At 37.2% G+C, this 27,990-nt stretch overlaps 1 protein-coding gene across 3 annotated transcripts; it reads left to right on the forward strand.

Annotated features, from left to right (window-relative positions):
- Positions 1 to 27,572, forward strand: EEIG2 (EEIG family member 2). 3 transcript variants are annotated; one of them, XM_065675234.1, is made up of 11 exons: positions 1 to 316; positions 15,001 to 15,121; positions 15,801 to 15,830; positions 16,318 to 16,434; positions 17,712 to 17,758; positions 21,446 to 21,552; positions 22,503 to 22,601; positions 23,136 to 23,316; positions 23,401 to 23,528; positions 23,925 to 23,994; positions 25,028 to 27,572. In XM_065675234.1, the coding sequence occupies exons 1-11, from the start codon at positions 87 to 89 to the stop codon at positions 25,068 to 25,070; spliced, it is 1,173 nt and encodes a 390-aa protein (XP_065531306.1). In that variant the 5' UTR covers positions 1 to 86; the 3' UTR covers positions 25,071 to 27,572. The 3 variants fall into 3 exon arrangements, with proteins under 3 accessions (XP_065531306.1, XP_065531308.1, XP_065531307.1); XM_065675236.1 differs by having other exon boundaries at positions 25,033 to 27,572; XM_065675235.1 differs by having other exon boundaries at positions 22,503 to 22,598; positions 25,028 to 27,571.
- Positions 27,573 to 27,990: the final 418 nt, after the last annotated feature.

Consider the following 27,990-nt stretch of genomic DNA (forward strand, 5'->3'; position numbering starts at 1 on the left):
GCCGCGGCGGCGGGGGCTGAGCTGGGGCGGCCGCCGCTGGGACCGGCCCGGCCCAGCCCCGCCGTGCAGCCGCGCTCGCCCCGGGCATGGGAGCGGAGAGGGGCGGAGGGGAGCTGCCGCGCGGCGCCGAGCGGGCCTGGGGGCGGCCCCCGGGCAATCCCCGGCCCATGGCCTTCATCATGATGAAGAAGAAGAAGTTCAAGTTCCGCGTGGAGCTGGAGCTGGACGAGCTCTCCTCCGTGCCCTTCGTCAACGGCATCCTCTTCTGCAAGGTGCGGCTGCTGGACGGCGGCAGCTTCAGCGGGGAGTCCTCCCGGTAGGTGCCTCCGGGGATCGCGAGTCCTAAGGCTGCCGAGGCGCCCGCTCCCCCTCACCGCGTCCCGCCCGGCTCCCGCGGTGCAGCGGGCGGAGGTGCGGGGCCCGGACGGAGCGCCCGCGTCGGTGGCTGCCCCGGGGCTCCGGGCGGCCCCGGTCCCCAGGCGGGGCCAGCGCCGGCGTTGGCGGGCGTGCTGCTCGCCGTTCCTCCTGGGGAGAGAAGCAGGCGCGGACGCTCAAAGCTCCTGTGCCTTTGCACAGGGCGGGCGGACTGGCTGCCTCCTCGTCCCGTCCGCGTTCCCGGCAACAGAGTAGCTGTGGGAGCACTTGTAACAGGGGAAATGAATCCATGAGTGCGTGAGGGCTATCCTGGAGAAACCGGCCTCTTGTGCCCGGAGCTATAAGGACTGAGACTGCATGGGTGACGGCAGGGTGCGGACACATTTCTTGCCACCAACCCTGAAGTCAGAGCTGCCGCCTTTGAATGCGATTTGTGCCACCTGAATGCTTTATTCTGTTGGGCACTGGCTCACTGTGATTTGTTCTGTGGATGTTTACATGGATAGTTAACAGTTCCATGGAAGAGTCCTCTCTTATTTCCCATATGTATTTAGGTCGTATGCGTCACTGACTTTGTTCATGCTTAATTCTGCAGTGGAAATGCAGCAGTAGACAGTGGTCTTTTATTCTTTTTCTTTGTTTTCTTTCTCCTCTTTTGTACCTCGGCAATAGAGCCGTCACCTTCTGTGACAGTGGCTTGCTTCTCCACCCGATGGGTAAACAGAGTGCAAGTGGGTTAATTTGTTTCCAGGTACCAGGCAGAGGCAGAACCTTGTCAATAGGAAGGGTGGGCTGTGGCTTCAGGTCTGGGGAGGATGAGACTGCCTTCCCATTACACTTGTTCATATTGTGTAGGTTATTGTATTACTTTAATGTTATTACGAAAAAGATTTACTGAAAAGTGTCTCCTGGAATTCTGGGAGCAGACAGAAATCAGTAATAAATCTATGAATATTCAGTTATTTTCTTGTTAAAGTACTGCTGTTACAGAGCTTGCAAGATTATCTGCTTTTGATTCTATAAATAGAATTAATGAAGGAGAAAAAAGAGCATAAAAATGTAACCTTGGCCTTAAACCTCCTTATTTAACCATTCTGTTATACTAGCATCTATAATTGAAGATTAATTTTTCATCTGTACTGTTGGAGGGTCTTCAACGCATCAGTGTTCTGTTCTCATTTCATATCTCTTCAACATTTTTCTTGTGAGCAACTTCTTCATGAGTAATAGATGATGATGATAATCATGATTTCAGGCACTAATGTGCCATTACTGTCCTAATGCAGCCCTTCCTGCCTTGAAGTAATTTTCACAGCCTGACATACATCTTCTGGACAGTATCTCTATTTTAAAGGAGCTGATTTCGGAAGAGCAAATGTTTTTGATACATTATTGTGATCTTAAACTGTTTTGCCATGCCTACTTCTGATGCTAAAATTAAAAGCTTGAAAGCATACATGCAGATCTTTATGAATGTGAACAAGATATTAGATTAAATACACATGATGGGAGGTAGTATGTGCATGTAGGAAGTGTCAGTGGAAGTGTGAGGATGTAACAAATGGCATTGAAGTATTGTGTTGGAGTCAAAGAAGCTTTGAAATTCTTCCATTTTCTTTTTCTGGGGGTAGGGCTTAAAAATAAGAACGGCAGCGAAATATATGCTGGTAAATCATATGTGAGTGTACCTGCTCCATCCGTGCTGGCTTGAAAAGTGTTGAGGTATGCTCGTAGGAAGGTGAAGAATTCAAGACTGTAGTGACCCTTCAGTGCCAATTTAGGGAGTGCCTTTGCTCTTGGTTTAAGGATTAACAGATGGATTTTCACAATGGTGATTCAGCAAAGGTCTGAATAAATAAGGAAGAAATTAAGTTAACATCAGAGTGGCAGCATTTCAGAACTTGTCAGTTGCAAACTTTTTTAAATGGGCATCATCTTCTAGTTGCATGCATATTATTAGTTCCACTGTGAATTGGCAGTCATATCCTTAAAGCAGTGATCTTTATAGTGTTACAGAAGAAGTCTGAAGAACTCCATTGTTTTTCAGAAGGTAATATACAAACACTTTTCAAATGTTGCATAATAGAGGGGAAAACTGACTTGGTTTTCTTAATAGCTTTTAGTTTTGTTACTGAGTGTAACAAACCTACAATTCTTTAGGGAGAAAATATTGATAATTAAGCTCTCAAGTCAGTACTGCTACAGACCAATACTCTGCTGCTTCTTGCCTTATAAAAATAAGGGTGTCACAGAACAGTCTATAAACCAGCCTGACATTATTAGCATCTTCTTGCTGAAGCTTACTCATTGAGAAAGAAATGTCATAAAAACACAGGCTCGCAGCATTGAAACAGAGGCCTATATAAAGTGAGTTGTGATGAAAACAGATTCAAGCAGTCGCCTTTTGAGCCCTGCGTGGATCATGCTGTATGAATGATTAAAGCCCTGATCCTGAAAGCAGTGTGACACTTACATCATCCTTCTGAACACTGAAGTGGGATGAAGACAGATAAAAATTCAGGCATGAAAAATACCGAGAAGCCTTTTTGTTTTCACTTCCCAGATCTTTACTGAGAAAGTGATACATAAGAAATATGAAGACACAGTCCATATCAGTGGAGACTTGTTGTCACAGTCCAACTTGGCTGAAACAGATGTGTGCCTCAAGTGCACAGAAATTCTGTGGCCAGATAAAAGCAACCTGCATACTGCAGTATGTAGTGAGCTGGTTTGTGTATAAACAGCAACCATGTTAATTGTTTACACATCACTCTCTGAATTTTTGTGTTTGTATGTAGGCATTTAGAATTCCAATTTGAAAACTTCTATTCCAAACATCCCTGTGCATATTTGTGAATGTTTACTGTCGGAAAACACTATTCTGTAATATAATGCTAAATGCTTAATTACCTGAGAAAATAGTCAACCTTTTAAAGTTATCTGGTACTGTCAAATAATATTTTTATTAAAGGACATTGAACAGCCAAGTAGTACCGGTGTTTATACTGGGGGCAGGGGGAGGTATTTGCCTGCATGTGCAAGAACAGGATTCTAGAGTTCTAGGGAGAATAAATGGGTTATACACTTTGATTCTGCAACATGGGGAACCTTGAAGGGAGTTGTGAGAGGAGGTAGATTTTTTTCAGTAGTTTTAGTAAACTGACAGCCATACAGTGTCATTCCTGCCCTCTCCTTTTTGAATTTGCTTTCTAATAGAACTTCAGAGTCTTTTCAATAATATTGTCAGATTTTATAACAAAGGGTGGACTGTCAGCAGACTGTGGAGGTATGCAAAGCCATGCTAACTAACCTCATTTTCATTTACAAAACTTTTAGCTTAAGCCTGGCTTCTTATGTGGAAAGGCTTCTTTCTACATTTTATACTTCCCTGGGCCAATGGTAATACATATTTATCTTTGAAACTGGATACATTAATACAGGATGCTTGAGCAGATTTCAGGATGTATCTATACACTATCTGGTCAAAAAATATTTTGCACATAATGTCTATTGCACCATGAAAGGACAGAATATTATTCCAGGGCAGAAATTTCAACTATGAATATCTTGAACAGAAAAGCATTATTTTAAAATATAGACTTGACTAAATACTAAGCATATTTATTCAAGGCCAGTGTAATGCAGATATAAATATATTGAAAGTGTCTGTTTTTTGCAACTGCCCTCATTTTAATAGGCTGAAGAAATAATTGATGGGCCCCTGGAGTAGATAACTACTCATAGACTGAGTTGTTGCTCAACCAGAAACAAAAGAACAGATGGGATATGAGGAAATCAAAGAAGTTTTGGCAAGTAAAGGATCTTATTTCTTGAGGGTGCACTTTCAACACTGTGCTGTGTAGATTTAGACTACAGGAGCTGTAAGCCTGGTAGTCACATTTTTTTAGCCCAGTTTCCACCTGCATCCTATTCAAGGAAAGGTCTCCTTGGTTGGTGTGTTCTTAGGACTGCACTCATCAGTTTGGTCATACTCCTCTGTCTTTCAGACACGATTTCTGACACTTCAGACAGCTGCTGTCTCTCCATTCTTTTACAAAACATTCAGAACTGAGAAGCTGATTATGATTGATATCTGCATGACAGATAGAGATTAGAGGTGGCTGAGATCTATAACTTTGTCATCAAAACATATTATTCTCCAACAGACTCTAGACTCTTGAGAGACAGTCTCAGAGACTTGCATTACTTGCATGAATATATTCTTGTTTCTAACAGATACAGGCTAGAGTATGTAATTCTATTCTGTAGAAACTGATTTCTTATCTTCCACATAAAGAGCTTCTTCCAGATAAGTACTTCTTACTTCTAACAATCCTTAGCTACATCCTTCTCAGCTGCCTAAAAATATATCCGTTTTTTGTGACTCCAGCAAGTACATTTTTTTTGTCTCACTGGACTCTTCAAACTTCTTTTAAGTCATTGTTTCCCTGTTGTATTTGAAAGGGAATTTTTCTCCTCATAATAATACAGCTTAAACAGCTTTCTGCTTTTAAACAAAAGTACTCGTTAGAAAAACCTACCTGTCACATGCAATTACTGTCCCTATCACTCTCATCTTCCTGCATGGTGTATGAATCCTGCTGATAGTCTTCAGAGTTGGTAAAGGATAATGCTACTTCTAATGGCCTTTTTCAGCTGTAACCAGATTCACAGTTGGTTAAACCAAAACAAAATAAGTTTTCAAGTGCTGTGAGGCAAATCAGCGGCGGGATAATAATCCTGGCTTGCAATTTTGTACCTGCTCTTTTCCCAAATGTCCATTTAGTGTTTTCTCAGTTGTGAAGACTGATGGTTGAGCAACTTCCAGGCTTCCAGGCACAGTCCTTCTCTGTAGAAAAGAAGAGGTAAAAAGGGGAAGTTCTCTACACAAATTATGACTTTTTTTTAAATGTAGTTTCTTTGTACCTCTTCAACATTTCATTAATAATTACAATAAAATGCATTTAATCAACAGATTTAGAGAATATGCTCGAGAAAGGTAACATGATATACATTATTTACATATATATACATAATGTATATATACATGACACATTATTGGTGTGGATGTTCTGGACAGGGCTGGAGGGGAAGAAGCTAAGGCTAAAATATTAATGGGAGAGTTCATGTATAAAAATGGAAGAGTAACAGTGTGGAAATAAAAGAGATGAAGGAATTAGATCAGAGGAAAAAAAAAATCAAAGAATTAATCAAATGAGTAAAGAAAATAAAATTAGATCTGAAGAGGGTCGTCTTTGACCTACAGTAGGAGATGAGAAAATGTCTGCATAGACTGCATTTTGCATGAGATGTAACTGGTTATTGCAGGTATTTTCAGGGCTCATTCTTGTGAGGCTTTTGCTACTGTAAGTACTGTAAGAGATACAACATCAGCAAGCTTTCAGGAAAAAACTCCTGATAAGAGGTGCATGACTGGCATCTGTTAAAGAGGAAGGGGTAGGCGGAGAAAGCTTTAATGTTTCATGTATCTGGCTTGTGCAGGACAACAGGCACAGCTTTGGCTTACAAGAGCTGGTAGTGATGCTGTTGCTCTTGCCCCCAGCACAGTACACGGAGCACAGTATTTTCCTGTCATAAATTTGCCATGTGCAAGCTCTGGAGCACCTGATTGCCTTCATATTTTAAAGACTATTTCTGTTGATTGAACAACTTAGCATGGAGGGAACTGCTTGAGACCATGTAGTCCAGCTTGCTGCTCAAAGCAAGACTAACTTCAGTTAGATCAGGAAGTTCAGACCTCTGTACTGTCAACGTTAGAAAATCTGTAAGAATGGAGATTCCAGTCTTGGTAGACAACCTGCTGTTCTGTTCCACAATTTTTATTGTGAATATTTTTCCCCCCTTATTTTATTGAAATTTCTCTTGTTATTGTCTCTTTTCCTTTCTCTGTTCCCCACTAAGAAATGTCTGGCTCCATCATCTCTCTAGCTCAATAGAGGTGGCTGAAGATAGCAATCAGATTTTCCTTCACCTTTTAAATCCCATGTTCCCTACTTCTGCATCAGGTACTTCACTCCTTTTATCACTGACTCCAGGCCCTCATCACACCCCTTAGGACTTGCTTTAGTTTATCAGTGTCTTTCTTCTACAGAGAGTTCCCCCAAAATGGATGCAGTGTTGCAAATACAGCCTCACAAATATCCAACAGAGGAGAACAATCACTTCCTTTCAACTACTGGCTACAGTCTTACTAATGCTGTTTGCCCTTCACAGTGCTAATTCCCTTTCAGGTCTCTGCATTTGCTGGAACCAGTAGTTTTTCATAAGCAAAAGTATTCCAAAGCAGCTCTATTTCCATGTGATGATCAGTTTATACATATAAGAAATAGCTGACATGAAATGTTGTTAAGGATTTATCCTGTTTATTATGAGTAAAAACATGTGGAATAGAAAATGATTGCTCTGTTAAAGTTTTGTATGTACTAGCAGCAAATTCACTGGGGAGTTGTGCACTGTAAACAAGTGGAGCTCTTCCTGCAGAGCCAGCTGTTTGCTGGTTTGCTTAGTGCTGAAATTTGTGAAACACTGAAGCTCTGTTTGTAAATGACTGGTTTTGTTATGGGTTTTTTTGGTGGGTTTTTTTTTTTTTTAATGCTTACGAAAAAATGTTTTTGTTGGAATGTATCTTCTTATATGCCTCAGGCACGAAAGAAACACAATACTAGCGGGAAAGTAAACTGTATTTTTTCCTTAATATAAGAGATAAATTTAAGCTTTGCATGTTTATTACTACAGTGTATACTTTGGAGATCATGCACTGAGGTCTAACTTCAAGAGTTCCATCTTTCTGTATGAAGACTAAATTTAGCATTCTGGTTATCACATAATTTAAAGTATAGCTTGGTATTTGGAAAGCTATACTCAGTATTTTTTTGCTCCTTTGTAGCTTCATGCTCATATGATGAAGTTGGAATTGGTACATGCAGGGGCAGCATGTACAGGGGCAGCATGTTACAGGTATTAAGCTCTGTGTATTAGATGCATAGAACACATTTGAATAAAACTGGTACTGGTGTTTGTATTAAATCTTTTTATTTGCTTTAAAATACCTGTGTTAATTTCATATTTGCCTGTTTGTATTTGTTTTTTACTTCAAATTAAACTAAAATTCTTACTACTAATTGATATTGGGAAGTGACAGATTTCTATTGGGTGATCTTGTTTATATTTTTGCTTGCAAATACAGTACAGATATTAAAAGAAAAGACATGAGTATGGAACTAAACCAAACAAGAAGACTACATTTCTGAGGTTCTTAATGGTTTACAAGTACTGATCTACTTGGCAGATCCTGGGAGACTGAATAGTAGTGCAGTGTTTTGTTTGGAAGTGGACTGGTAAGACAGCCAGTCAGTTGCTCTGGGAGCTTCTTGCATGAATCCCTGTATCTTTCCCTCAACTGCAAGACTGTAGAGATTTTAAATGGAAGTAGATTTTGGGGTGCAAGAGGGTATTCTTCTCTTGCATGCCAAACTGTTATGTGTTCCTGAGTATAAATGAGAACTCTATACCTCCCCTCATGTTAAAGATAAATAGCCCAGAAGAGGTCAAATCTTACCATAAAATACCTGAACCACTGAGGGCACTGAAAGTGTGATTGCTAAACTGTGAGATTATAGGCTAACACCTTAACTCATGTCTCTGCAGGGTAGGATAATGACATTGGCATCTTTGTTAGGTGCTCTAGTATTCTGCAGGAGAAAGATATTTGTGTGTGTGTATATAAAATATATATATATGAATGGGATATTGTTCCCATTTGAAAAGACTATTTCCTACGTGAAAAATAACTTTGTTACTCCAATCCACAAAACACTGTATTTGTATCAGAAGGACAGAGCTCACATTATTAAGTTGATGAAGGGAAGCTGTTAGGTTATAAAAATTCATATGCACACACACAAACGAGCACAGAAAACAAATGCAGGGGAGGGTGGAACAGCTAAAAATAATATCCTGCCCCAACTATTCCCAGGCCTGTCACAGAGCCATCAGCCCAGCACAGGCCCATCTACACAAGCCCAGGGACACAGAGGCAGGTGGGGAACTGAAACTGTCTGGACATGACAAGGGGACACCTTGTCCAGGCCCTTCCCAGGGATGTCCCAAGAGAGCCTCAGCCCCATTGTCCAGGCAGGAAGCCCATCACATTGTGCTAACTCTAAAGCACCTTTTGAGCTGAGAGAAGTTGCTGCGTAGCACTATGAGACACATTAGAGGATGCGGGGGAAGAGGCTTATTATGGGATATTTGAGGGAGGAACTAAAGGTGGAGAAAATAATGAATTTAGGTGATCTGAGGAAGAGATGTGAGGAAGATAACAAAGAAAGGGGATAAAAGGGCCAGCTAGATATAAATAGTTTGCTGATTGGTATATCGGTCTGGCCATGTACTGTTTCTGACCAGTGCAGTCTATTATATCTTCATATTGAACTACATTCTAACTAACTCCTTCCCGGGTGAAGGACACTCTTGTGTGTGTATGGGGGTCTGAGTGTCAGCAACTAAAGTTAAGACTGTGCATCGAAGGGCCCAGGTGCCTGTGGTGCCAGCACCAGGAAAGACCTGAGTGAGAGGACTTATGTGCCAGCCGTTAAGAGTGGGACTGTGAGTCTCAGTTGCTGTTGTGCCAGCAACTGGCCTGGGATCATGGGCCAGCAACTGGAGAGACCACATGAGTGAAGCCACATGCCAGCTCCTGGGGTGGGACAAGGAGTCAGAGATTTGTGTGCCTGTAGTGCCAGCACATGGAGCAAGTGCAGGTGTGCAAGTGTGTAAATGCTACCAGTGATCTAGCCGGACTAGCTCTTGAGCCTATATATCTCTATATATGCAGGTCTTGCTAGCAGACCTCTGTCCTGTTCATCCAGAGGGCAGTGGGATGAGGCTGTTGGTACTGGCTGTTTCTGTGAGTGCTCTGCATGTCTGTGATCTGTGTGGCCAGCTCTGTACATGTGATGTGCATAGGGGCTTACTTACATCTTCATCCTTGCTACTGGTTGAATCCGGGGAGTGGAGCTGCAGCAGCCTCACTTCTCTCAGGCTGTCCCATCAACATGACATATTTTCCCCTAAAAGAAGCAAGCAAAACTTAGGCAATACTGTAAAAGTTGTACTTGCTCAGAGATAACTCCTGTAAAGGCGTTTTATTCACTGTACTTTGGACTCTAAGAACCTCAACAATTCGTACAAGGCCAAAGCAACCCTTCCATCAAATTACCAGCTTTAAAAAAATAGTAACAATAATATTCCCATTTACCTCACAGAGCTATTTTTTCAAGGTATTTATAGCGAGCAGGTAACTCGTGTTCTGTCTGAAAGCTGCAAGATGTCTAAACACCCCTTTCCATAACATAAGGAAACATACTGACCACGTTGATTCCAAAAGTAGTTCCAGTAGTTTCATGTGACAGTGGTCTGATATAAAGGCTGAATGACATCTTAAAACTGAAAACAAATGCTCCCAATATTATGCTTCTTCAGTGACCAATGACTCTAAAATAACTGCACCAGAAAAATAAACTATTTAAGGTAATCATCCTAATATGGCTAAATGTAGTAACTGGCTGTCTAGAACAGTTCAGATAAAAACTTGATTACATGATTTCATAATTAATGAAACACAGTATTTTGGAAAATGGCAACAATAGCTTCTTAATTTCTAAGCTTCTGCTACCAAAGCTTTTCCATTTGGCAAAAAGGGATTTTTCCCATGACACTTAAGGTCCTTAAAATGATTTATTTTTGCATTTGTAACTATTTACTGAAACATGCCATTATTCATATCCTTTATCCATGTGGAAATGAACAAATGATCTGCTCTTCATAAACACCTTCCAAAAAAAAAAAAAAGAGCCAGGTCAGCAAATTAGGATGAGTTGACTGGATTAGGATTTGTTGTTTCTTTTGTGTTGGTTTTCTTGCATATTTTTCTCTTTGGTGGATCAGAAGTAAAAAAAATCAAAACTTTTATTCATCATTCTAAATGGCAATTGCATACAGTACCTAAAACATACAGAAAAAGACTTGGCCACAGCTGAATTCTTGCATTTGAAATTTAGCCAATGTGAAATTGTCCCTCTAAAGGAAAAACAATTTGTTAAACTGATGTTAACTTATACTATACTTTGGAATCATTTTAGCTTGAAATATCTGTCTGTGCAATTTATTCTTGGTTAGATATTACTGACAGCACTGGTTAAATTACACCAAAGCACTACAACCTAGAGTGTGTTTGAATGCATTTTGGTAACTAAGATACATTTTGATTCATAAACCAACTGTTTTTGCTTTGCATGTGGTAAAGTGACTGTGAGGTTCGTAGGAAACTGACTCATAACGGAAAGCTTTCTCCAGCATGCCCTGTAGCAAAGGCACAGTTGCCAAGAAGTTATCTGGGTTCATTTCCATAGCAACCAATCAATATAACTGTTTATTTTCGAAAGGCCTTTCACTTGAACTACGAATCTTATAAACTTCAATATTACTGTTGAAAGTTAAATGTTCTGACTATTTGACCTTTTTTTGAGCACAAGGGGAATAACTTGCTGGTGCTTTTCTTTACACAAAGATTACATTCATTAAAATACATCAATTTTTCTTTATATAATGGAATTAGAACTGTTTGGTGGAGTGGGGGCAGATGCTTGAGGTTTTTTTGCAGATCATGTACAAATATTTCAAATATCTTGTTTTTTGAAACAGTGTGCCAGTGTTATACTTTTTTACATTCTTATGGGGAGGAAGGGGTATTTGTGGTTTCACTTGATTTTATTTTTACAAGAATTAAAGCATCAATTTCTATAACTGAGGCCTTTTTCTTGTAACTTTTACTTTCTTGTTTGTAAAACTTAAAATCCTGATCATCCTATTTAATTTTTATTAAGTTATTTGCCTGAATAAGGCCTAACTTGTGACATGAGTAGACTGACTCTTCCAAAAAAGTAGTGGTTGTGTGCTATTCGCCTTACTTGAACAATGTTATACATACAGTAGTATTTGTATGTTGAAATCAAAATCCTTAAAAGTTTTAAGGACACATTTCTCAAGCAGATGTTACTTACATTTATCTTGTATTTACAAGCCAAAATACATTTAATGTTCACTAAAACATGTTTTACTATAATGTTAGTGATGTCTGGAATACTGTATAACTCAACAATGTAAAGCCACTTTTTACAGCAAAACTGTAGTTTGCTGTAAAGGTAGAAAGCTGTTCTGAGAAGCAGAAACTGTAATACCAAGAGTTACACAAAGATTTTGGCACATTATTTTGACCCTATGAGTTTACAGAAACTTTTTTTTTTTTGGTAGGAAAAAATATTATTACTTAGCAACTGGAAATGTTACAGATATAAGAACCCTAAAAGAACTTAGCACAATGATGAACAGGAGAAAATGTGATTCTGTTACTCACAGTCCCAATGGTATCTTGGGTGATAAAAGGGAAGGGTGGTAAGGGCAGTGACAACTGTCCTACTTGTATGATGAATAGATTATATGAGGAGGGATTTTCTGACCTTTATGAAAGATAAGTGAACACTTTCGGTCTTGTAGCATTGTTTTACAGCATTTTAATGAATAGCAGAAAATCTACACTGCTTTTAGTTTCCAAAAGGACAGTCAAGGCAAATTGTTTTGCAGATACTACTGGATGCACAGTGATGTGCAAATGCAGGCTCCCTGTGGATTCATGGCCATAGCTGGTATGCCTGAGAGTAGAGACAGAATGCAGGAGAAGGTTGTCAAAGGATTATGAATTCTTGCTTTTTGAAATTTAAAAAAGGTTTGTGTAATTGCATGTATTTCAGTATTGATATTTCTGGTAAAGGTTTAATTTCAGCAATTCTTTAAATTCCAGCAGGACAGCCACTACAACAATCACTTTGTTTAGGCAGCAGCATTTTTAATTATCCTCTAAATGTAGAGGGTTTTTAAGTATGTGTTAAAACTGAGATTCTTACTCTGTGCTGAAACTAGATATAAAACCTGATTCTGGGATGTTTTTCTGTCTATGTGTTTGGGGGTTTGGGGGAAGAATATTACCAGTGTGCCAAAATCTGGTGGGTTCAGTGACAGAAAACTTTGACCAACCGTATCATTTAGTTAATCTGCATGCAAGTTCACCTTCTTGCTCAGTCTTTTTAGTTCTACAAGCTCCTGAAAGTTAGGGTGACTAGCAGCAGGGCTGAGGCCCTGCAAGTGTATTGTCTTTCAGTATCAATGCAGCCTGCTGCATCTGGTGCTCACAAGAGCACATTTGGTATTGTTTCATGAGGTTCTAGCATTCTCAGTCTATCCTGATAGAACTGCTGACAGAAAAGTCAGAGTACTTCTTGATGACTTAAGATAGTGACATAAATATCCCTTCTCTATCTGAAGAAAAAAACTGGCTAGACAGATCGTGAAAAAGGTTTTGCTCCTTTTTTTTCCTGCTTGTGGTAAAACTGCTTTTGATGTAGTGGAGTTTCTATGACAGAAGAGGGCATTCTATTTTGTTGTTGTTGGGGTTTTTGGTTTGGTTTGGGTTTAGGTTAAATTATTATTTAGGGGAAAAAAGAGCTTAAACTCACTTCTGAAGATTTCATTTCTAAGTTACTTTGAGTAAGGCTGGACCATTGTCATCTGCAGAAAAAACAAAGTAGAGTGTTCTCAGGAGTTGCGTTATCTTTAATTACAGTACATGACACCTGCAAATATGCAGACCCTGGATACCTCTACACTTGGATAGCTGTGTTCTGCTTGATAGTGGGTACCTACTTGACTATTTTCTTTACCTGAGAGTTGAGCAACCATCATGTAAGAGCTACAAGAGTTATTCTTAGGCCTTTAAATCATAACAAATGTTAGCAATTATCAAATATCCCTATAATCTCCTTAAGGTTGTATTTTATGTGATGACTTCTTGCCTGAGCCTATTTCCAGTACAGGAACTATGTAACTATTTGTAATTTGCTCTTTTTTTGAATTCTAGTTCTACTTTGGATTTAAGTAACTCATACATTGGCAGTCTGGGATTTGATTTTTTTTTTTTTCCAAAGCACAGGAAAGTTTACAACATAAAACACAACAGATAAAAGGTAGCTCATGGTGTACAGAGCCTTTCAGTCACATGCTGGAATATGACTCAGTGTTGTGTCATCAGAATCCGTTACTCTGTTGTGGTCATTAAACTGACTCATTGTATACAGGCTAGTTTATTCCTACCTTAGGAAGTCACAGTGCCTGTGAGCAGTGTAGCTAGCAGTCTCACTAGCACAACAATTCGGAGCTTCTGCATAAGCCTTGCAATTCATCATTTCTCCATACATGTGGTAAACTCTGACTCCTGCTCATGTGGAGAATCCTGCCTCTGTTAAAGATGTCAAACTGGCTCTTCAATAATAAGATGCTCTAAGAAGTTAATACAAAACACAGGAATGTATCTACTAGAAAAAATGGCAGAAAAAGGACAAATATTGCCCTAATATGTGAAGACTGTATTTGAATGACTACCATGGTAGAAGAAATTATCACAATTTCTCCACAGTTCCGAGTTTAGGAATGTGAGACTAGACAAGAGCTTCTGATCACTGAGGGAGGTCCCTCAGAATCACAGTCCTTATGTCTCCTGTTACTGACAAACTGGCCAACCTTGTCTTTAAACACTGTAAAATTTTTTTGCTCCTACTTCACTTATTGAAAGGCTGTTCTAGAAACTTGCTCTGTGGTGTAAGACCTTGTAGTTTTCAGTTTTAAATGGGTGTTTGGTTATGCCTTATTTTGGTCCTAACCACTTTGTATGTGACTAATGTTACTTGGTCTCTAAAGTGTTGGAATCACTAGTGTATTTTTATTATATATAATTTATTCTCATAAGGTACAGGAGTTTTCTAGTTGTCTTCCTTGTACCCATTCATTTTGGAGTTTGTTCTTGCTCAACCGGATTTACTCAAGTAGAACAATGTGTTCCATTTGCGCCTTATAAAATAATATCAATCTCACTGAAAGCATCTTCCATTTTGCCTTTTCTCAGCTACATCATACTATCATGTTGTAATCCTTCTGTGATAAACAAATACGTTCAGATATTAGTTGTTTTATTTTGCTCTCAAAATGGCAAGGTCCCAGTATGTACCTGAAATTCCTGTTTGTCCCAAGTGCATGAATTTCTATGTGGTTACAGTACATCATCTCCTTTGTACTTTTCCAGGCTTCAAATTTATCTGGTTCTGCTTATATCTCTTTGTATTGATAAAAACACTTCTCAAACACAGTATCTTGAGCACTTTCCAAAGCTCAGGAGCTTGGAAGACAGTGCTTGGGAGCTAATGTTCAAGAAAACCTCACTCACCTGAAGCAAACTGGAGAAACCATGATCCCATTCATTTGCAAAAGCACTGGCTATTGAATTTTTCTGTAGGTCTTCTACTGTGGTCAAGGTCTGAAACAATTATTAGTCTTGCTACACAAAGAGAAGAATGAAGGATGATGATTCAGACCATGAACTGATTTTGCACGACATGACTACTCTACAACAAAACTTTGTTCTTGAGCTGTGTCCTATTGCATTTTACGGTCCTAAATGTATGTGCAAGTAATATGAAACATGTTCTGTTTTTGCAGGGAAGTAGTACAGGCAAACTGTGTCCGCTGGAAGAAAAAGTTCTTATTTATGTGTAAAATCAGTGCCAGTGCCACAACAGGGATTTTGGATACTTGCATTTGCAGGGTGTCTGTACGGAAGGTAAGTAGCCTTTTTTTTTTTCCCCTTCTCTCCTTTTTTCCTGCTCTTTCTTCACTTGTTTTGGTTTAATTTCTAAATGTCTGATAAACTTCATAAAACAAATTTTAGCTGCAACCATGTCAGGTATTCTTCTAGTAGAAATTCCATAGTAATCTTATTAATTACCATAGTTTGATTAATTAATTGCATTTCTTTTTCTTATGGAAAGAAACACTTATTCCAGCAGGATAGCAAAGTAATCACTCATCAGTCTTTATAAAGTTAGCCCTTGATAGATACTTCTAAGAAAGGTGAGAAGTATCTATCCTAAATTTACTTAGGATATCCTGAAGATACTTCAACAGTAAACTTAGAAGTCCTGAACTATGCTAAGAATTTTTTATGCAGGATGTCCTACTTTTGGGGCTAGACTTTGCAAGAGCCAAATACTGACTGGCATCAGGCACTCATCCTTCTGCCTCTCCGCAAGATGACAGTCTCCTGCTGGCCTGCACAGAGAACATTATTAACACTAAGTTCTAAATGACAGCAGCACAGCCTAGCAAATGTGTGTTGAGCTGTTTTAAAATGAAGATTAGTATTTGCTTTTCTAAAAAAAAAATTAAGAAAAAAACCCAAAACAAACAAAACTCCCAGTCAGTATCTTTAATAGCTTAATGGCATTTCTCTTTTTTCATAGGAGTTAAAAGGAGGAAAGGCATATGCAAAGGTAAATTGAGATGTATCTAATTTTGCCTATTAATTACCTTTTCTTTCTTGTAATTTTATGTCCTTTTAAAGTCATTCCAGAATACTACTCTAATAACCCATGATTTCATTATGTGCATTATAGTGACACAGTGGTGTTGAAACTCTTGATCAGTGTGTTTAATAAATAAATAATATTATACCACCAGAATGCTTTTTTTCTTTCAATTTTGTATGTTAAAAGAGTTGATAAAAGTAAACCCTTCTGCATCTGTTTACTTTTAAAAATACAGAAAACTCTCCTTGTTCTTTTTCTTTCTTGAGACTGAAAACAGAATTATGCAGAATTTGACACTCTCAAAGAGCCAAGGCTTTTTGCCTTGGGCCACTCCCATTAAAGGGTATTCTCTTTTTCATATCTGAAAGAAACTGCTGTTGGTGGTACTCAATGCTGTGCATGCAACAAGTACAATATGCTTACTACTAATTTTGTCATTTTCTTTTAACAGCTGGGATTTGCAGACCTAAATCTTGCAGAGTTTGCTGGATCGGGAAATACCACTCGTCGCTGTTTACTGGAAGGTTATGATACCAAAAATACAAGACAGGATAACTCCATTCTCAAAGTAATTTGTTTTCTTTATGATACTTAAACTAATAAAGCAGAGAACAAGTATTATTAAACACAATGAAATTTAAAGCATATTTCGTGAACCTCTTTCTAGAAGGAATACTATTTAAAGTAAAAACATCAGCGTTGTTTAGAGAGAATCATTAAAATCCATGCAGTCAAAACAGAATTTGTCCTACTCCTTGTAAAGGAGTTGGATAGCTGTAAAAGAAAAGCTTTTAAATAGTATTCATATTCTAACAGGAATTGAACAAAAGAATAGGAAAGTATGATGAAGAAGTTAATACATTCATATATATGTGTAGTGATTATATCTTTAAGACTGGACAACTTCCTGTGCAGCTTTATAAGAGCGAATTTCCTAATTGGCTTATTTATGTATAAGCCAGCTTCAACACCTCAATGACTCCTGGAACTCCCCCTTTTCTATTTAATAGTAATGAAAGTAATAATTGGGGAGCATTGTTGCAAGAAACACACCCTGCAGTTCTCTCCCATTAATCCAAGGAGTTTAAAAAAATGGAGTAAGCTGCATAAACCTGAAAATCATTACATACAGAATGTTACAAGTGAATAAAAAAAATAAAAAATAATAAAAAAGTGAATAAAAAAAATTTCCAAGACACTAGGATTAATTTCTGACACTACTGAGCGCACTGTTTAAGCATGCACTTTGTGATTTCTTAAAGACAGTTTTAGACTTTAAAAAGAAAACTTTTTAATTGATGGCTTTGACCCAGCTAACAAGCCTCCTCGATGAATTGTTGTCCTACGGCATTATTTACCCTTTTGTGGTTTTATTTACCTCTGGTGTTAGCACAACCAGTTCTTGTATGCTAGCTGTTTGCTAAACACTCTCGGCAAAGAACATACTTCAGCACCCACTATTTTAAACAATCTTCTGTTTGCTCATTAATCTTTTAGATTTCCTGTCTCTTTATTTTTTCCCTTAAAGCCATTTTAAGCTTAATTAATTAAAGCCATCTTAACTATTAATGATTCTAAGAGTCTTCTTGATCTGTGTATCTTTTGCAGAATCTTGTACATGTAACTATGTTACTTTAAATGCCATTTTGTGTTGTTTGCATGCGTACTAGGAAAAAAAAGCTATTTTTTTACATACATGCGTTTACTTGCATATGTGAAGATGCCATTTTGTTTTACTTAAATGCAAGATTAAATGTAAGAAATGTAAGGTAGTGACATGACCATGTATCACAGACCAACCCCATTTTTCTTCTTACAGTGGGTTTTTGTTTTCTTCATGTGTAGGTTTTGATCAATATGCAGCTAATGTCTGGAGACCCATGCTTTAAAACGTAAGTTTATAAAAAAATTTCCGTGGAATAGTGTTTTGGTCATACATTCCATGTTCAGAATTACACTTCTGGGTTGCATTTATAAATCTTTCCAATTTGACAACAATATTAACCAAAAAAAAAGTTAGAAACAAATGGGGTGGTAGCTGAATAATGGCTAACTTGGTAAAAGTAACAGTAGAAGTCTCATAATTCTCCTTAGTGCTGAATACTTAGTATATTTTCTATCAAACAGTACTAGCCTGCAAACCTGTAAATAAATAAATAAATAATGAAAACAAAAGCCATATAGGAACCTGTTCCTGCTGTGAGGTTATATAATTATACTTGGTATGGGATGATTTGATTAATACTTGTGTTTGGAAAATGTGCTTTTATACCTTTTATTCACAAGTCTCAGGTGATTTTAAAAGACTTATAAACAAAAAAAAACCAAAACAAACCAACTAAGAATAACCAAACCCAAAACCGGAAATGTGGTATGAGTTAGTACAAGAGAAATCACTTACAGATATTTCTCTGTTAGCAAAGACATTATGCAACTTAGTAAAAGATGCAAGAGGTAACATCTGAGGGGAGAGCTAGCTGGGAAAATAGAGAGAGATGTATTCAGGATCCTTTGGACTCACTGTCCTTAATCTATAGTTAATGAAATGGTTTCACCAGAGCATGTTAGCTTCCATAACTAACCACAGAACAGACAAACTATGCATGCTAAGGACAAACCTAGTCATGAATAAGATGAAATTGTTGCTTTCTTTCTAGACTAATGGGCCATTTTGTTATGGGCCACCTAAGCTGAGTGGATAGCTACACTGAAACAGTGCAAGTGGCTATCGCTAACCATGACTTAACTATCCTGATCAGTAGGAAGTGAAGAGCTCCCATGTCCTTTGTATTATGAGAGATACTTTATAATAACCTGAAAGCCATTAATTCTAAGGGTTTTATCAAGACCACGTTTAAACCAACTTAGTTGTATTTTGTCACAAGGTATTTATGGAGGGGTTGATTAAATAATTCCTTCAAAATAAATTTGTTTCTAGTTTAACTCAATTTTTTCTACAGTTCCCTTCATTGACCACACTGCTATACTGAAACTAGTAGAAGATAGAATCAAAATTCTTACCATAACATGTGATTAAGCTTTGGAACTCCTTGCTACTCCACATTGTGAATACTAAAAGCTCAAGAAAGAATTAAGACAAATTCCTGAATGAAAAATTATTGGGGGCTATTCAGCATAAAACATCATATGAGGCTCAAGCACTTACAGATGAGGAGATACTGGAAGAATATTCAGGAGATGATTACTACCTGTGTCTTGTTCTCTCAGCATCTGTTTGCTGCTGATAGAAACAGGACACAAGGCTAGACAGACCTTCAATCTGAGACAACATGCTTTCTTGGCCCTTTCAAAAACAATCTAAAGCAGAACTCCAAGTATTACATATAGCTTGAAAAGAAAAAATGAGCTTAAGGAAAATAATCTGAAAAATACCTGCTAGCTTCACTCCTGTTACGTCAATCTCAACTTTTTGTATAGGTTTGCAACCTTCCTTTATACTTTCACACCTTATGTTTCATCTAAGGTATCTCCCACTGTAAAGATATAGTGCTTGCTTACAAACTGTTACACTCAAACCCTTTTACTTCAGTATGGATTATGGTTTTTATTCAAAATATTATCATAAAGTGAATTTAAATTCATCTTCTATCAGATTAATGTAAGCAATGTCCCTCTTAATAATCCAATAATAGGGACAACAATCTCATGCACACTTCATCTGTAGCAGTGAACATATACTCAAGTCTTCTTTAAGTTAAAAAGATTGCAATTAAAGTGAAATGAGGCTGCAGCTCCAAGAAAAGCAGCACTGATCTCTTAACTAAGTCTCAGGCACATATATGAATTAGCTCATGATTTGTAGGTTTTAGATAGTTTGAGGTAGGTTCTGGTGTAATTAGGACAATCAAGAACTCGAGTAGCAACTCAAGACCTTGTGCATTATTGCTGTAGCTGTGTCCTTACCACCATTTCTGAGGAAATCTGAGAATGCTGCTTGCATCAGTCTAGCTCAGATGATTCACCACAGGAACTCTTCAGTGTCCACTTGCACCACTAAAGACCCTTTCTGCTCTCCTAACCTTCAAAAAGAACAGAATGCTGTAAAAGCTCATCTTGTGCTTACTGAATAAATAGTAAGATAGTATTATCTGAATTTGATTGGGCAAAGCTTTTCTGTGTCGCTAGTTATTTAGCCCCTCTTGATTTACTTTTGAGTCAGAGCTATTAACAAATACATCACTGGTACTGATAAACAATTTCTCAAAGGCATCTAACTAATTGTTAACTGCATACTAATAAACAATGTGTTCCTGTTCTTACTGGCTGGTACTGAAGGAGTTCAAATCAGTACCTAAATAATTTTCTAGCTCCCTAGGAAAAAAATCTCTAACTGAAATTATTCAGACTTGGCATTTTCTTACAAACTGATGATATAAACATTTCCTGGAACATAAACTTTCAACACAAACAGAACAAAAAATTTATCTAATCCAGATGTCCTTCGCAGAAGGAAAAAAATAAATCTTAACGCAATTACACAATTGAAATCAGCTACATATTTTATGAGGCAGCTTAGGAGGCTTGGTGTTTGATCTAGGGTGACATCCCTGAAAGCATTCAGTTCTTGCTTTCCTAACTAAGACAGGAAGATAAGTCACACAAGCATTGTATTTCTAAAAGCACTTTTTCTCTCTTTTCTTTAAAACGTAAGGAGGGATATGTTACTGTACACAAAGACAGTGACTATCGAATATGTCAAATCTAAAAATGATAACAAAAATCCACTTATACACAGACCAATAGTCTGTTCCCAAAGTCAAAAATAACAAAGCATTAGAAAAACTGTAGGTAGGTAACATCTTGAAATGTATTTTAGTTGTACTTGCAAGATTTGCCATTTTCTAATTAGATTCTTTTGCACTAGCAAAACACAAACTTAAGGGGTTTAGTAATTTAAAAATACCCCTTTAGGTCTTCGTATAAACTAAAACAAGCATTTAAGCATTACACAAAACTTTTAAAATACTGAACCAAATTTAAATTATGTTGTACATGATGCTCTTTTTATTTTGCAGGAGGTAGAGTGAAATACAGGGAGATGGTAACACTGGCCCCACTGTTAGGACAGGAAGGGTTACAGCCCAGAATCAACTCCTGTCTTGTAACAGATAAAACAAAGAACATGACAGTGTACAAGTCAAGCAGGCCAACTGTTGTTGCATTGTGTCTTGTTGTTTAAACTTACCATCTTGTCATGTATTCCATGAAGTACTGCAGTGTATATATTCTTAGCATGTAAATTAGCCTAATTCAGAGACTTAAAAAAAAATAATTAAGAACTTGAAAATAAACACATACCACTCCATTAATCATCAAAAAAGGAAAAGCCTTTCCAAGGAACCTGAAGGGCTGAGAGCTGAGCAGATAGATTTGATTTCTGTATTTTCCCTTTTTTATCTTTTTAACAAGGAGCTAGGTACCAAAAAAAAGTCACAAGCATATTAATTTGAAGCACAGTATGAATTATGGCAACTTACTTGAAAAGAAAAATCTGTGCTGATCATTTTGAAGGAATTACAGCAGAAGTAGAACGAATCTTAACCACCTTTTTCTTACAGGCCTCCTTCCACAGGAATGTCTATAGCAATTGCTGGAGAATCAGAATCTCTTCATGAAGACAGGAAAGGTGGAGAAAACTTAAAAGTAGTACATCTGGGCATAGCAGGTATAAAATAATGTTCTTAATTTCTCGTTTCTTTTGTGCTGGCTTCATAGCTTAAAGGAGATGTGCAAAATCTTAAAGGAATGCTGACAGTTGGCCCACAAAGGGACTATCTTTGGTTATTTGTTGAGACACACTCTCCTAGACGACATCAGTGAAATCTCTCTTTTTTACTTTTGTAAAAGTTTATTTGATGGAAAGATCAGAAATTGGATGGATAGTTTACCTTCTTTTTAACATTTTAAATCTTACATGTTCTGTGTCACACATTTTTTGATTGCTTTGAAATTGTATTTTGAGTGAGCATTTAATTTGGCCCTTGATTTGCAACTTACGAATTATCGGGATATGTGTAACTTAGAGTGGTACATTTTGAGTTGTAAACGTTCTAAGTATTGTTAAAAACTGAAGTGGTTACTCTGAAATTCAGACTATTATAAAAAAATACCTTTTGGTGGGGGTTTTGTGGGTTTTGTTTTTGTGGGATGGTTCGTTTTCTGTGTTTTTTTACAAGCTTCGCATTCTTACAAAGCTCATTAGTTTCCACCATACACACCTTAAGTTGCATTAACCACAGTTACTTTTTCAGCCAGAAGATATCTATCATACCATTCTACTATAATACCAAGGAAAGCATGGTAATCTCTTTAATGTCGACAGTAGACAAATCTAGAACAACATTTCATGTAAATATTTCTAATCCAATGGTGCTCTCTGTTTTACTTGGACAGAAACATGATACTTCTATTTTTTTTTTAAGGAATGCGTATTTGTTAACATCCATGGTATTTTTGCAGCACTTGACACTTCAAAGGGTTTGTAGAAGACCAGTGTCAAATCCGTAACCCCTATGGGGAATGGGACATTTGAGTCTGATCATGATTACAGACAAAGTAATAACAAAGCTGGCTTTAGCAACAGTATTAACAGTATCTGACTTGCACGTGTTGCAGATGTCTCATCAAAGAGTGCCTCAGTCCCAGAAGAACTTGGTGCATGTGGACATTCCAGAACATCAAGCTATGCAAGTCAGCAGTCAAAACTGTCAGGTAGTTGTTAACAATTCTGTGTGAGTTTTGGGGTTTATTTACTTTCATAGCTCTAGACTGTAGTAAAGTATACTTTATGTGTTTTAAAAAAAGGTTTCAAGTTGAAAGGTTTCCCTAGGCATTTCAGGTGTGTGGAGGGTAATATTTTTTCCTCTTAAAAGCGCAATGAATAATCTGTTCAGATGTGAGACAGCTTTTTCCCTTAGCTCTGTCCAATTAATGATACATCCAAATGATATTTTTACCTCTTCCATGTGTAAAAACAAGTAACATAGAAATGAAGACTTAGCTCTAAATGCTGAAGTGGAATTAATGACATCAAGTCATTATATTTGTTAGGAAGCAGGAGTTAGAGCAAAAAGAGAAACAGCATGTGCTAGAATACAAAACACAAAGTGAATCGCCTAGCTGATGAATGTACATGCATTCCAAGGCTTTTGAATTGTCTTTACAAGAAAGAACAAATGGTAAAATGTAAGTAATGACCTTGGCTCTCAAGAACATGCCTGACCTAGCTCTCCTGCACTTTCCCAACAGGATACAGCACATGTCACTCTAGATCATCCAGTCTATCTGAACTCTCTCACCGGAGAAACACCTCAGAGGGTAGTACCTCAACAGGAATTGGAAGTATTCTGGAGCCATGTGATGACTCTGAGCCAAAAGTAACTAATATCGATACATCTGTTAAAGATGCACCATCAGAGAAAGTCTGCAGGTATGCTTGACAGCCTTACCTAGCAGAAGTAAAATACAATTTACTGTATCACTTCTAAGAGCCTAAATATATTTATTTTTGCAGACATCCTGTAAAGCAAGACTCTGTGGAGTCACAGCTGAAGAGGGTCGATGCTACCAGAGTTGATGCTGATGATATAGTCGAAAAAATACTCCAGAGTCAAGACTTCAGTTTAGACTCAAGTGCAGAAGGTATGGAAATAAATAAGCCTAGGGGTTTTCCCTAAGCACATTACAGGCCTTAGGAAAATCCACTCTATTTGTAGTCTCTGTTGCTTGTAGTCATAAGGACAGTGCACATGAATCACTAGATTTTCTCCTTTATCCTGTCTCCCAGAAGTTGAAAGACGGTTGCATGACTCGGGTAACTCTGGCAGAGAATTACTTTAAGCCTGGAAAAAAAAAAGCAGGGGCAAATCTACCTACAAAGGTAGTTCCTCCAACACACACCATATGAAGTTTGGTTCTTCATTACTTAAAATATTTGCATCTCAGTGTATCAGTTACAAAACTGGTAGATTTAAAATTATGTAGTTTCACTAGGGCAACATTAAAGGAAGCTAACGTGTTAATTCCCTTGCATTTTAGAAGAAGGTTTAAGATTATTTGTGGGTCCTGGTGGAAGCACTTCTTTTGGAAGCCATCATCTACCTAACAGGTAGGTAGCATTAACAACCAGTCCATAAATAACATGCAACAAAAATGCATCTGATAAAGCAGCTGTTCTGGATCTACATCATTAATCCTTGTATCTTTTAATAATTAACATATTAATCCCTATATCATTTAAAAGCACCAAAAGAACTAGATTTCCAGGCTTTAAAACAAAGCACATAGGTTATTTCCAAAACAGAACTGATGTGCCAGCATTAGAATTATAACTTCCAGAGGTTCTGAAGAGTTTCAGTTCCATAATTTTCAGAACTGAGCAGTGTTTCAGTATGGACACAGGAAACAGGCACCAGTTTGAAATCTTAGCTCTACAGACTTACTACATCACTCTCTAGAGCTAGAAGAAAGTCTGAAGTGTTTTCTTACACATCTGCCTTTACAATATCCAACTTTTACATCTTCCTGATAACAAGCCTGATTTTCTTCACTTTAATTTTACACACAACTCCTTCTGTTTCTCTACACTACACTATTCCTGATTCAAGGTCTTGTTCATTTTCCAAGTACTGGTAGCCCTAAACTCTCTTCTTTGATAATTTGCTTCAGATTATTTTCTTGTAGGTGGTTTAGGAGAGTTGTTTTTCCTGTATGTTATCGTAGGACCATCATTATTGTTTTAAATACATTTATCTGTTTATGTGTAAATATATATATATAAAGACAATTATCGGCACATGATATGACTAGGGTCAGAGCGGTACCCAAAATGTAATGTTTAAGGAACTAAAGAGAGGTCCAACAATAACTTGTTCTCAGTAACATTATTTATAATTCATTTTGACTGCAGTACAACACGAAACACTTTAATGTATTAAACTGTAGGTTTCTCAGTGGCATGCTAATTCCATGTATTTTCCACCCTTCACATGTAGCTGTTGTGATACTAGCTGCTCAGTTGGGAGTTTTTTGGGGGAGGTGGCTATTTGGGGTTTCTTAAACAGTGAATTTGCTGATGTGCAATACTTGCTGTTTAGCTTCCAATTACATTGCAACTGAATTAACTTTTCCCATTCTTTCAGAGTAGGATCTGGAGCGTATGAGCAGGTGGTGATAAAACGCTAGACTGGAATGAGAAACAAGAGGAAAACTCAGAGCTCTGGCATTCGTATTTGGTTTTGTTTGCTCTGTTGCAAAAATTGTCAAAGCCAAGATGAACTCAATGTGGTCTTTTTTTGAAAGGCAATGGAATGTCTCATGCTCACAGAATTTCTTCTTCTGTGGTATGAAGGCAATATATAGCTATGTATACCTTGTGCAAGTACTTGGACTGTTTCTGTAAGCTCCACTTGACATTAGTGGAACTACTTGCTCTTTAAGTTGTGTGAAGCATTTTTGGAAGCATGATGAGTCAGATTTCATACAACAGATCATTCGCAGTGATGTACTTTGTTCATAACTTCTTTTCTAAAGAAGATTCTTCAAGTTGGCCTTAAATGAACCTGAAGACATTAATTACTCAATTTGATCCTAGCTACCATTTTAGTCTTACAGAATATAATTACTTCTATCACATCAACATAATTATGAAGTCAAAGTTCAGGCCTCCACAAAATAGCACAGCTATGTTTTAACATAAAAAAATCCTTCTCTTAAAAATACTGATCGTAAGTTCATTATAAGGTTGAACTGTAGAGGTGAACTCCACATGCATTTAAAAGGCAAAAAATGAAACCCAAAACATAATAGATCTAAACCAGCCAGAGACCAGATCTGTTAAGTGTAAATGAAGTCTAAAGGCTTTTAATGCATGAAACATGAGATCTGTTTTCATGTAAGTGACATGAAAAGTGGGATTTCACATGAAAATACTAAGGCACAGTAGTGTATTATCAAGAAAGCTGGCTTGATTGTTAAGTCTGGAGTTCAAAAGCTGGATCCACAGAAACTCAAATAATGCATGAACCTTGAGATTCAATGGAATAGTACTGTTTACAAACCTAGTCAGTAGTTTACTACCACTTAGAACTTGTTATTGTAGCTTAATCCTTCACATTTAGTGCTTGGCTTGTGTTTTCAATGTGCCTTGCGGGATTGGGGAGGTATAGGGAAATTAAACCATTTACTAAGCAATTTTAGCTTTAAAACTAGGTAAACATCTATACTATTATCAATATAACTTATTAAGAGAAGCACTTTATTGTAGACATACTTTGCACTCTGAAAAAGTCTTACTGTGCAACAAATTTGTTGAACATTTCTTCCTTCACTATCTGTCCACTGTTACTTTCAGGTCAATGTACTGTATTTAAATTTGCACAAATAATGATTTGCCTAACAGGCAAGAAAGATGAAAACTCCTTAAAATTTTCAATAAGAAGTACAGAAGACTTAATTTTGAAAGGGATGTGGTAGGTGAAAGTTCTAATTCAGGCTTGGCCCTACTGTACTTAATTATATACTGCAAATTACTTGTTTATTCGTAAGGCTTGAATAAAAATCCAATTAGTGTGGCCATTTCTGAAAGTCCTTAATGTTTCAAAAACTGCTCTTTGGCAACCTTTTACTGAAGTATAAGCAGGTCATATTTAATAGACTATATTAGGAAAAGCAGGCTTTGTTTTCTATAAATCCATAGAAGAATTATTACACTATTTTTTGTTTGGGGGGGGGGGGTTTAAGGAAATCTCAGATTTTAAAGCCTGAGTACTGTTACTGAATATGATTAATATAAGCTATTTCTCAGTTATGGTACTTAAATACTTTCATTTCCTACTGTCAATTATAATCTTTTTTCAGTGTTTTAATGGGCAAAAGAATTAATACAAAGGTTATATTTTAGCTGCTCTTAATAGAAGTGTGGTATTATCCATTTCTGTCAGCCACAGGAATTTTAAACAGAAACTACATAACTGCTAATATACTATACATATCCCAGAAAATGATCGTTTCTTTTCCTGTTACATAGCTAATTTGTACCAAAAGAATCCTACTGCAAGCCAAAAGATGCGCGATACTTCAATAAATTAGTTGCTTTCAGTACTCTTGAATACTGCTACACTTACTGGTAAATTTATTAAAACTAGTAGTAGTTTAGATGGTAGCTTACTGAAGTTTACTAGGAAAAATAGACATAGTTTGAAGAAAGCAGATTTAAAAAAAAAAAACAACATTGTATAGCCATTTATGCAATTCTGACGGGAATTTCCATAGCCTAGATTTGTATTCTATGTTAAAAGATACAGCTAACTGCCATACATTGGGTATTTTGTTTACTGGAAACCAATTATTTTCTTGCCTGAGCAGATCTTTTAAATAGGATGGGAGTTTACATGGAAATCAAGCTTTTAATAAAACTGTATCCTAGTAATTTATTGTTCTGACTTACAGCTACAACTCTTTATGAAGTGACTCGCTAATTGTGCATATTTTAAGTGGAATATAACCTTCATGTTTAGATGTATGATCCTTTTTTTTTGTAAACTGTGTTAGAAGAATACAGGAGACTCATTTAGGAAACTGTTCAGGATGTATTGGTGGTCTTTTGGGTTTTTTTTTTTTTTTTACTGTATTTAAATGCAAGTCTCTCAGACGTTCAATAAACTCATGTCTTCAGCTTGGAATCTGTTTCTTTAATCTGTCCTTTTTTAATAAAAGATTATGAACTTCACTGGAAGTTAGAGTCTACCTCAACTTCCCTACAGCTTTTCAACTCTGAGGCTTATTAAACTTCATCTCTGGTCCACGAAGTATTTAACAGCACCGTTATTAGTACATGGTTATTTATCTGTCTCTCAGAGAGGAAAACTAATATGTAAGTCTTACACAAATGAAAAATCAAATTTAAAGTGTGAGGCATAGCATTAAGTTATTATTAAGCAGACATCACAACTAGCAGTACTTGGGGAAAGTGAGGGTACTCTATCTAGACCCTCCTGACAAAATCTATCTTCCTCAGTGAAGTGTACAGACTTGCTAGTACTTGACTTCTTATACAATTTGTATAACTTTGTAAATTACCTTCTTATTTATCTAACATATTTGG

This window comes from Lathamus discolor, chromosome 3, assembly GCF_037157495.1.
Source record: "Lathamus discolor isolate bLatDis1 chromosome 3, bLatDis1.hap1, whole genome shotgun sequence".
In the NCBI taxonomy this organism is placed as follows: Eukaryota; Metazoa; Chordata; class Aves; order Psittaciformes; family Psittacidae; genus Lathamus; species Lathamus discolor.

Coding starts and splice junctions, on each gene's coding strand:
- EEIG2 (XM_065675234.1), top strand. CDS start 87: ATGGGAGCGGAGAGGGGCGGAGGGGAGCTGCCGCGCGGCGCCGAGCGG. Junction 317..15,000: donor TTCAGCGGGGAGTCCTCCCG/GTAGGTGCCTCC, acceptor CTGTTTTTGCAG/GGAAGTAGTACAGGCAAACT. Junction 15,122..15,800: donor GCAGGGTGTCTGTACGGAAG/GTAAGTAGCCTT, acceptor CTTTTTTCATAG/GAGTTAAAAGGAGGAAAGGC.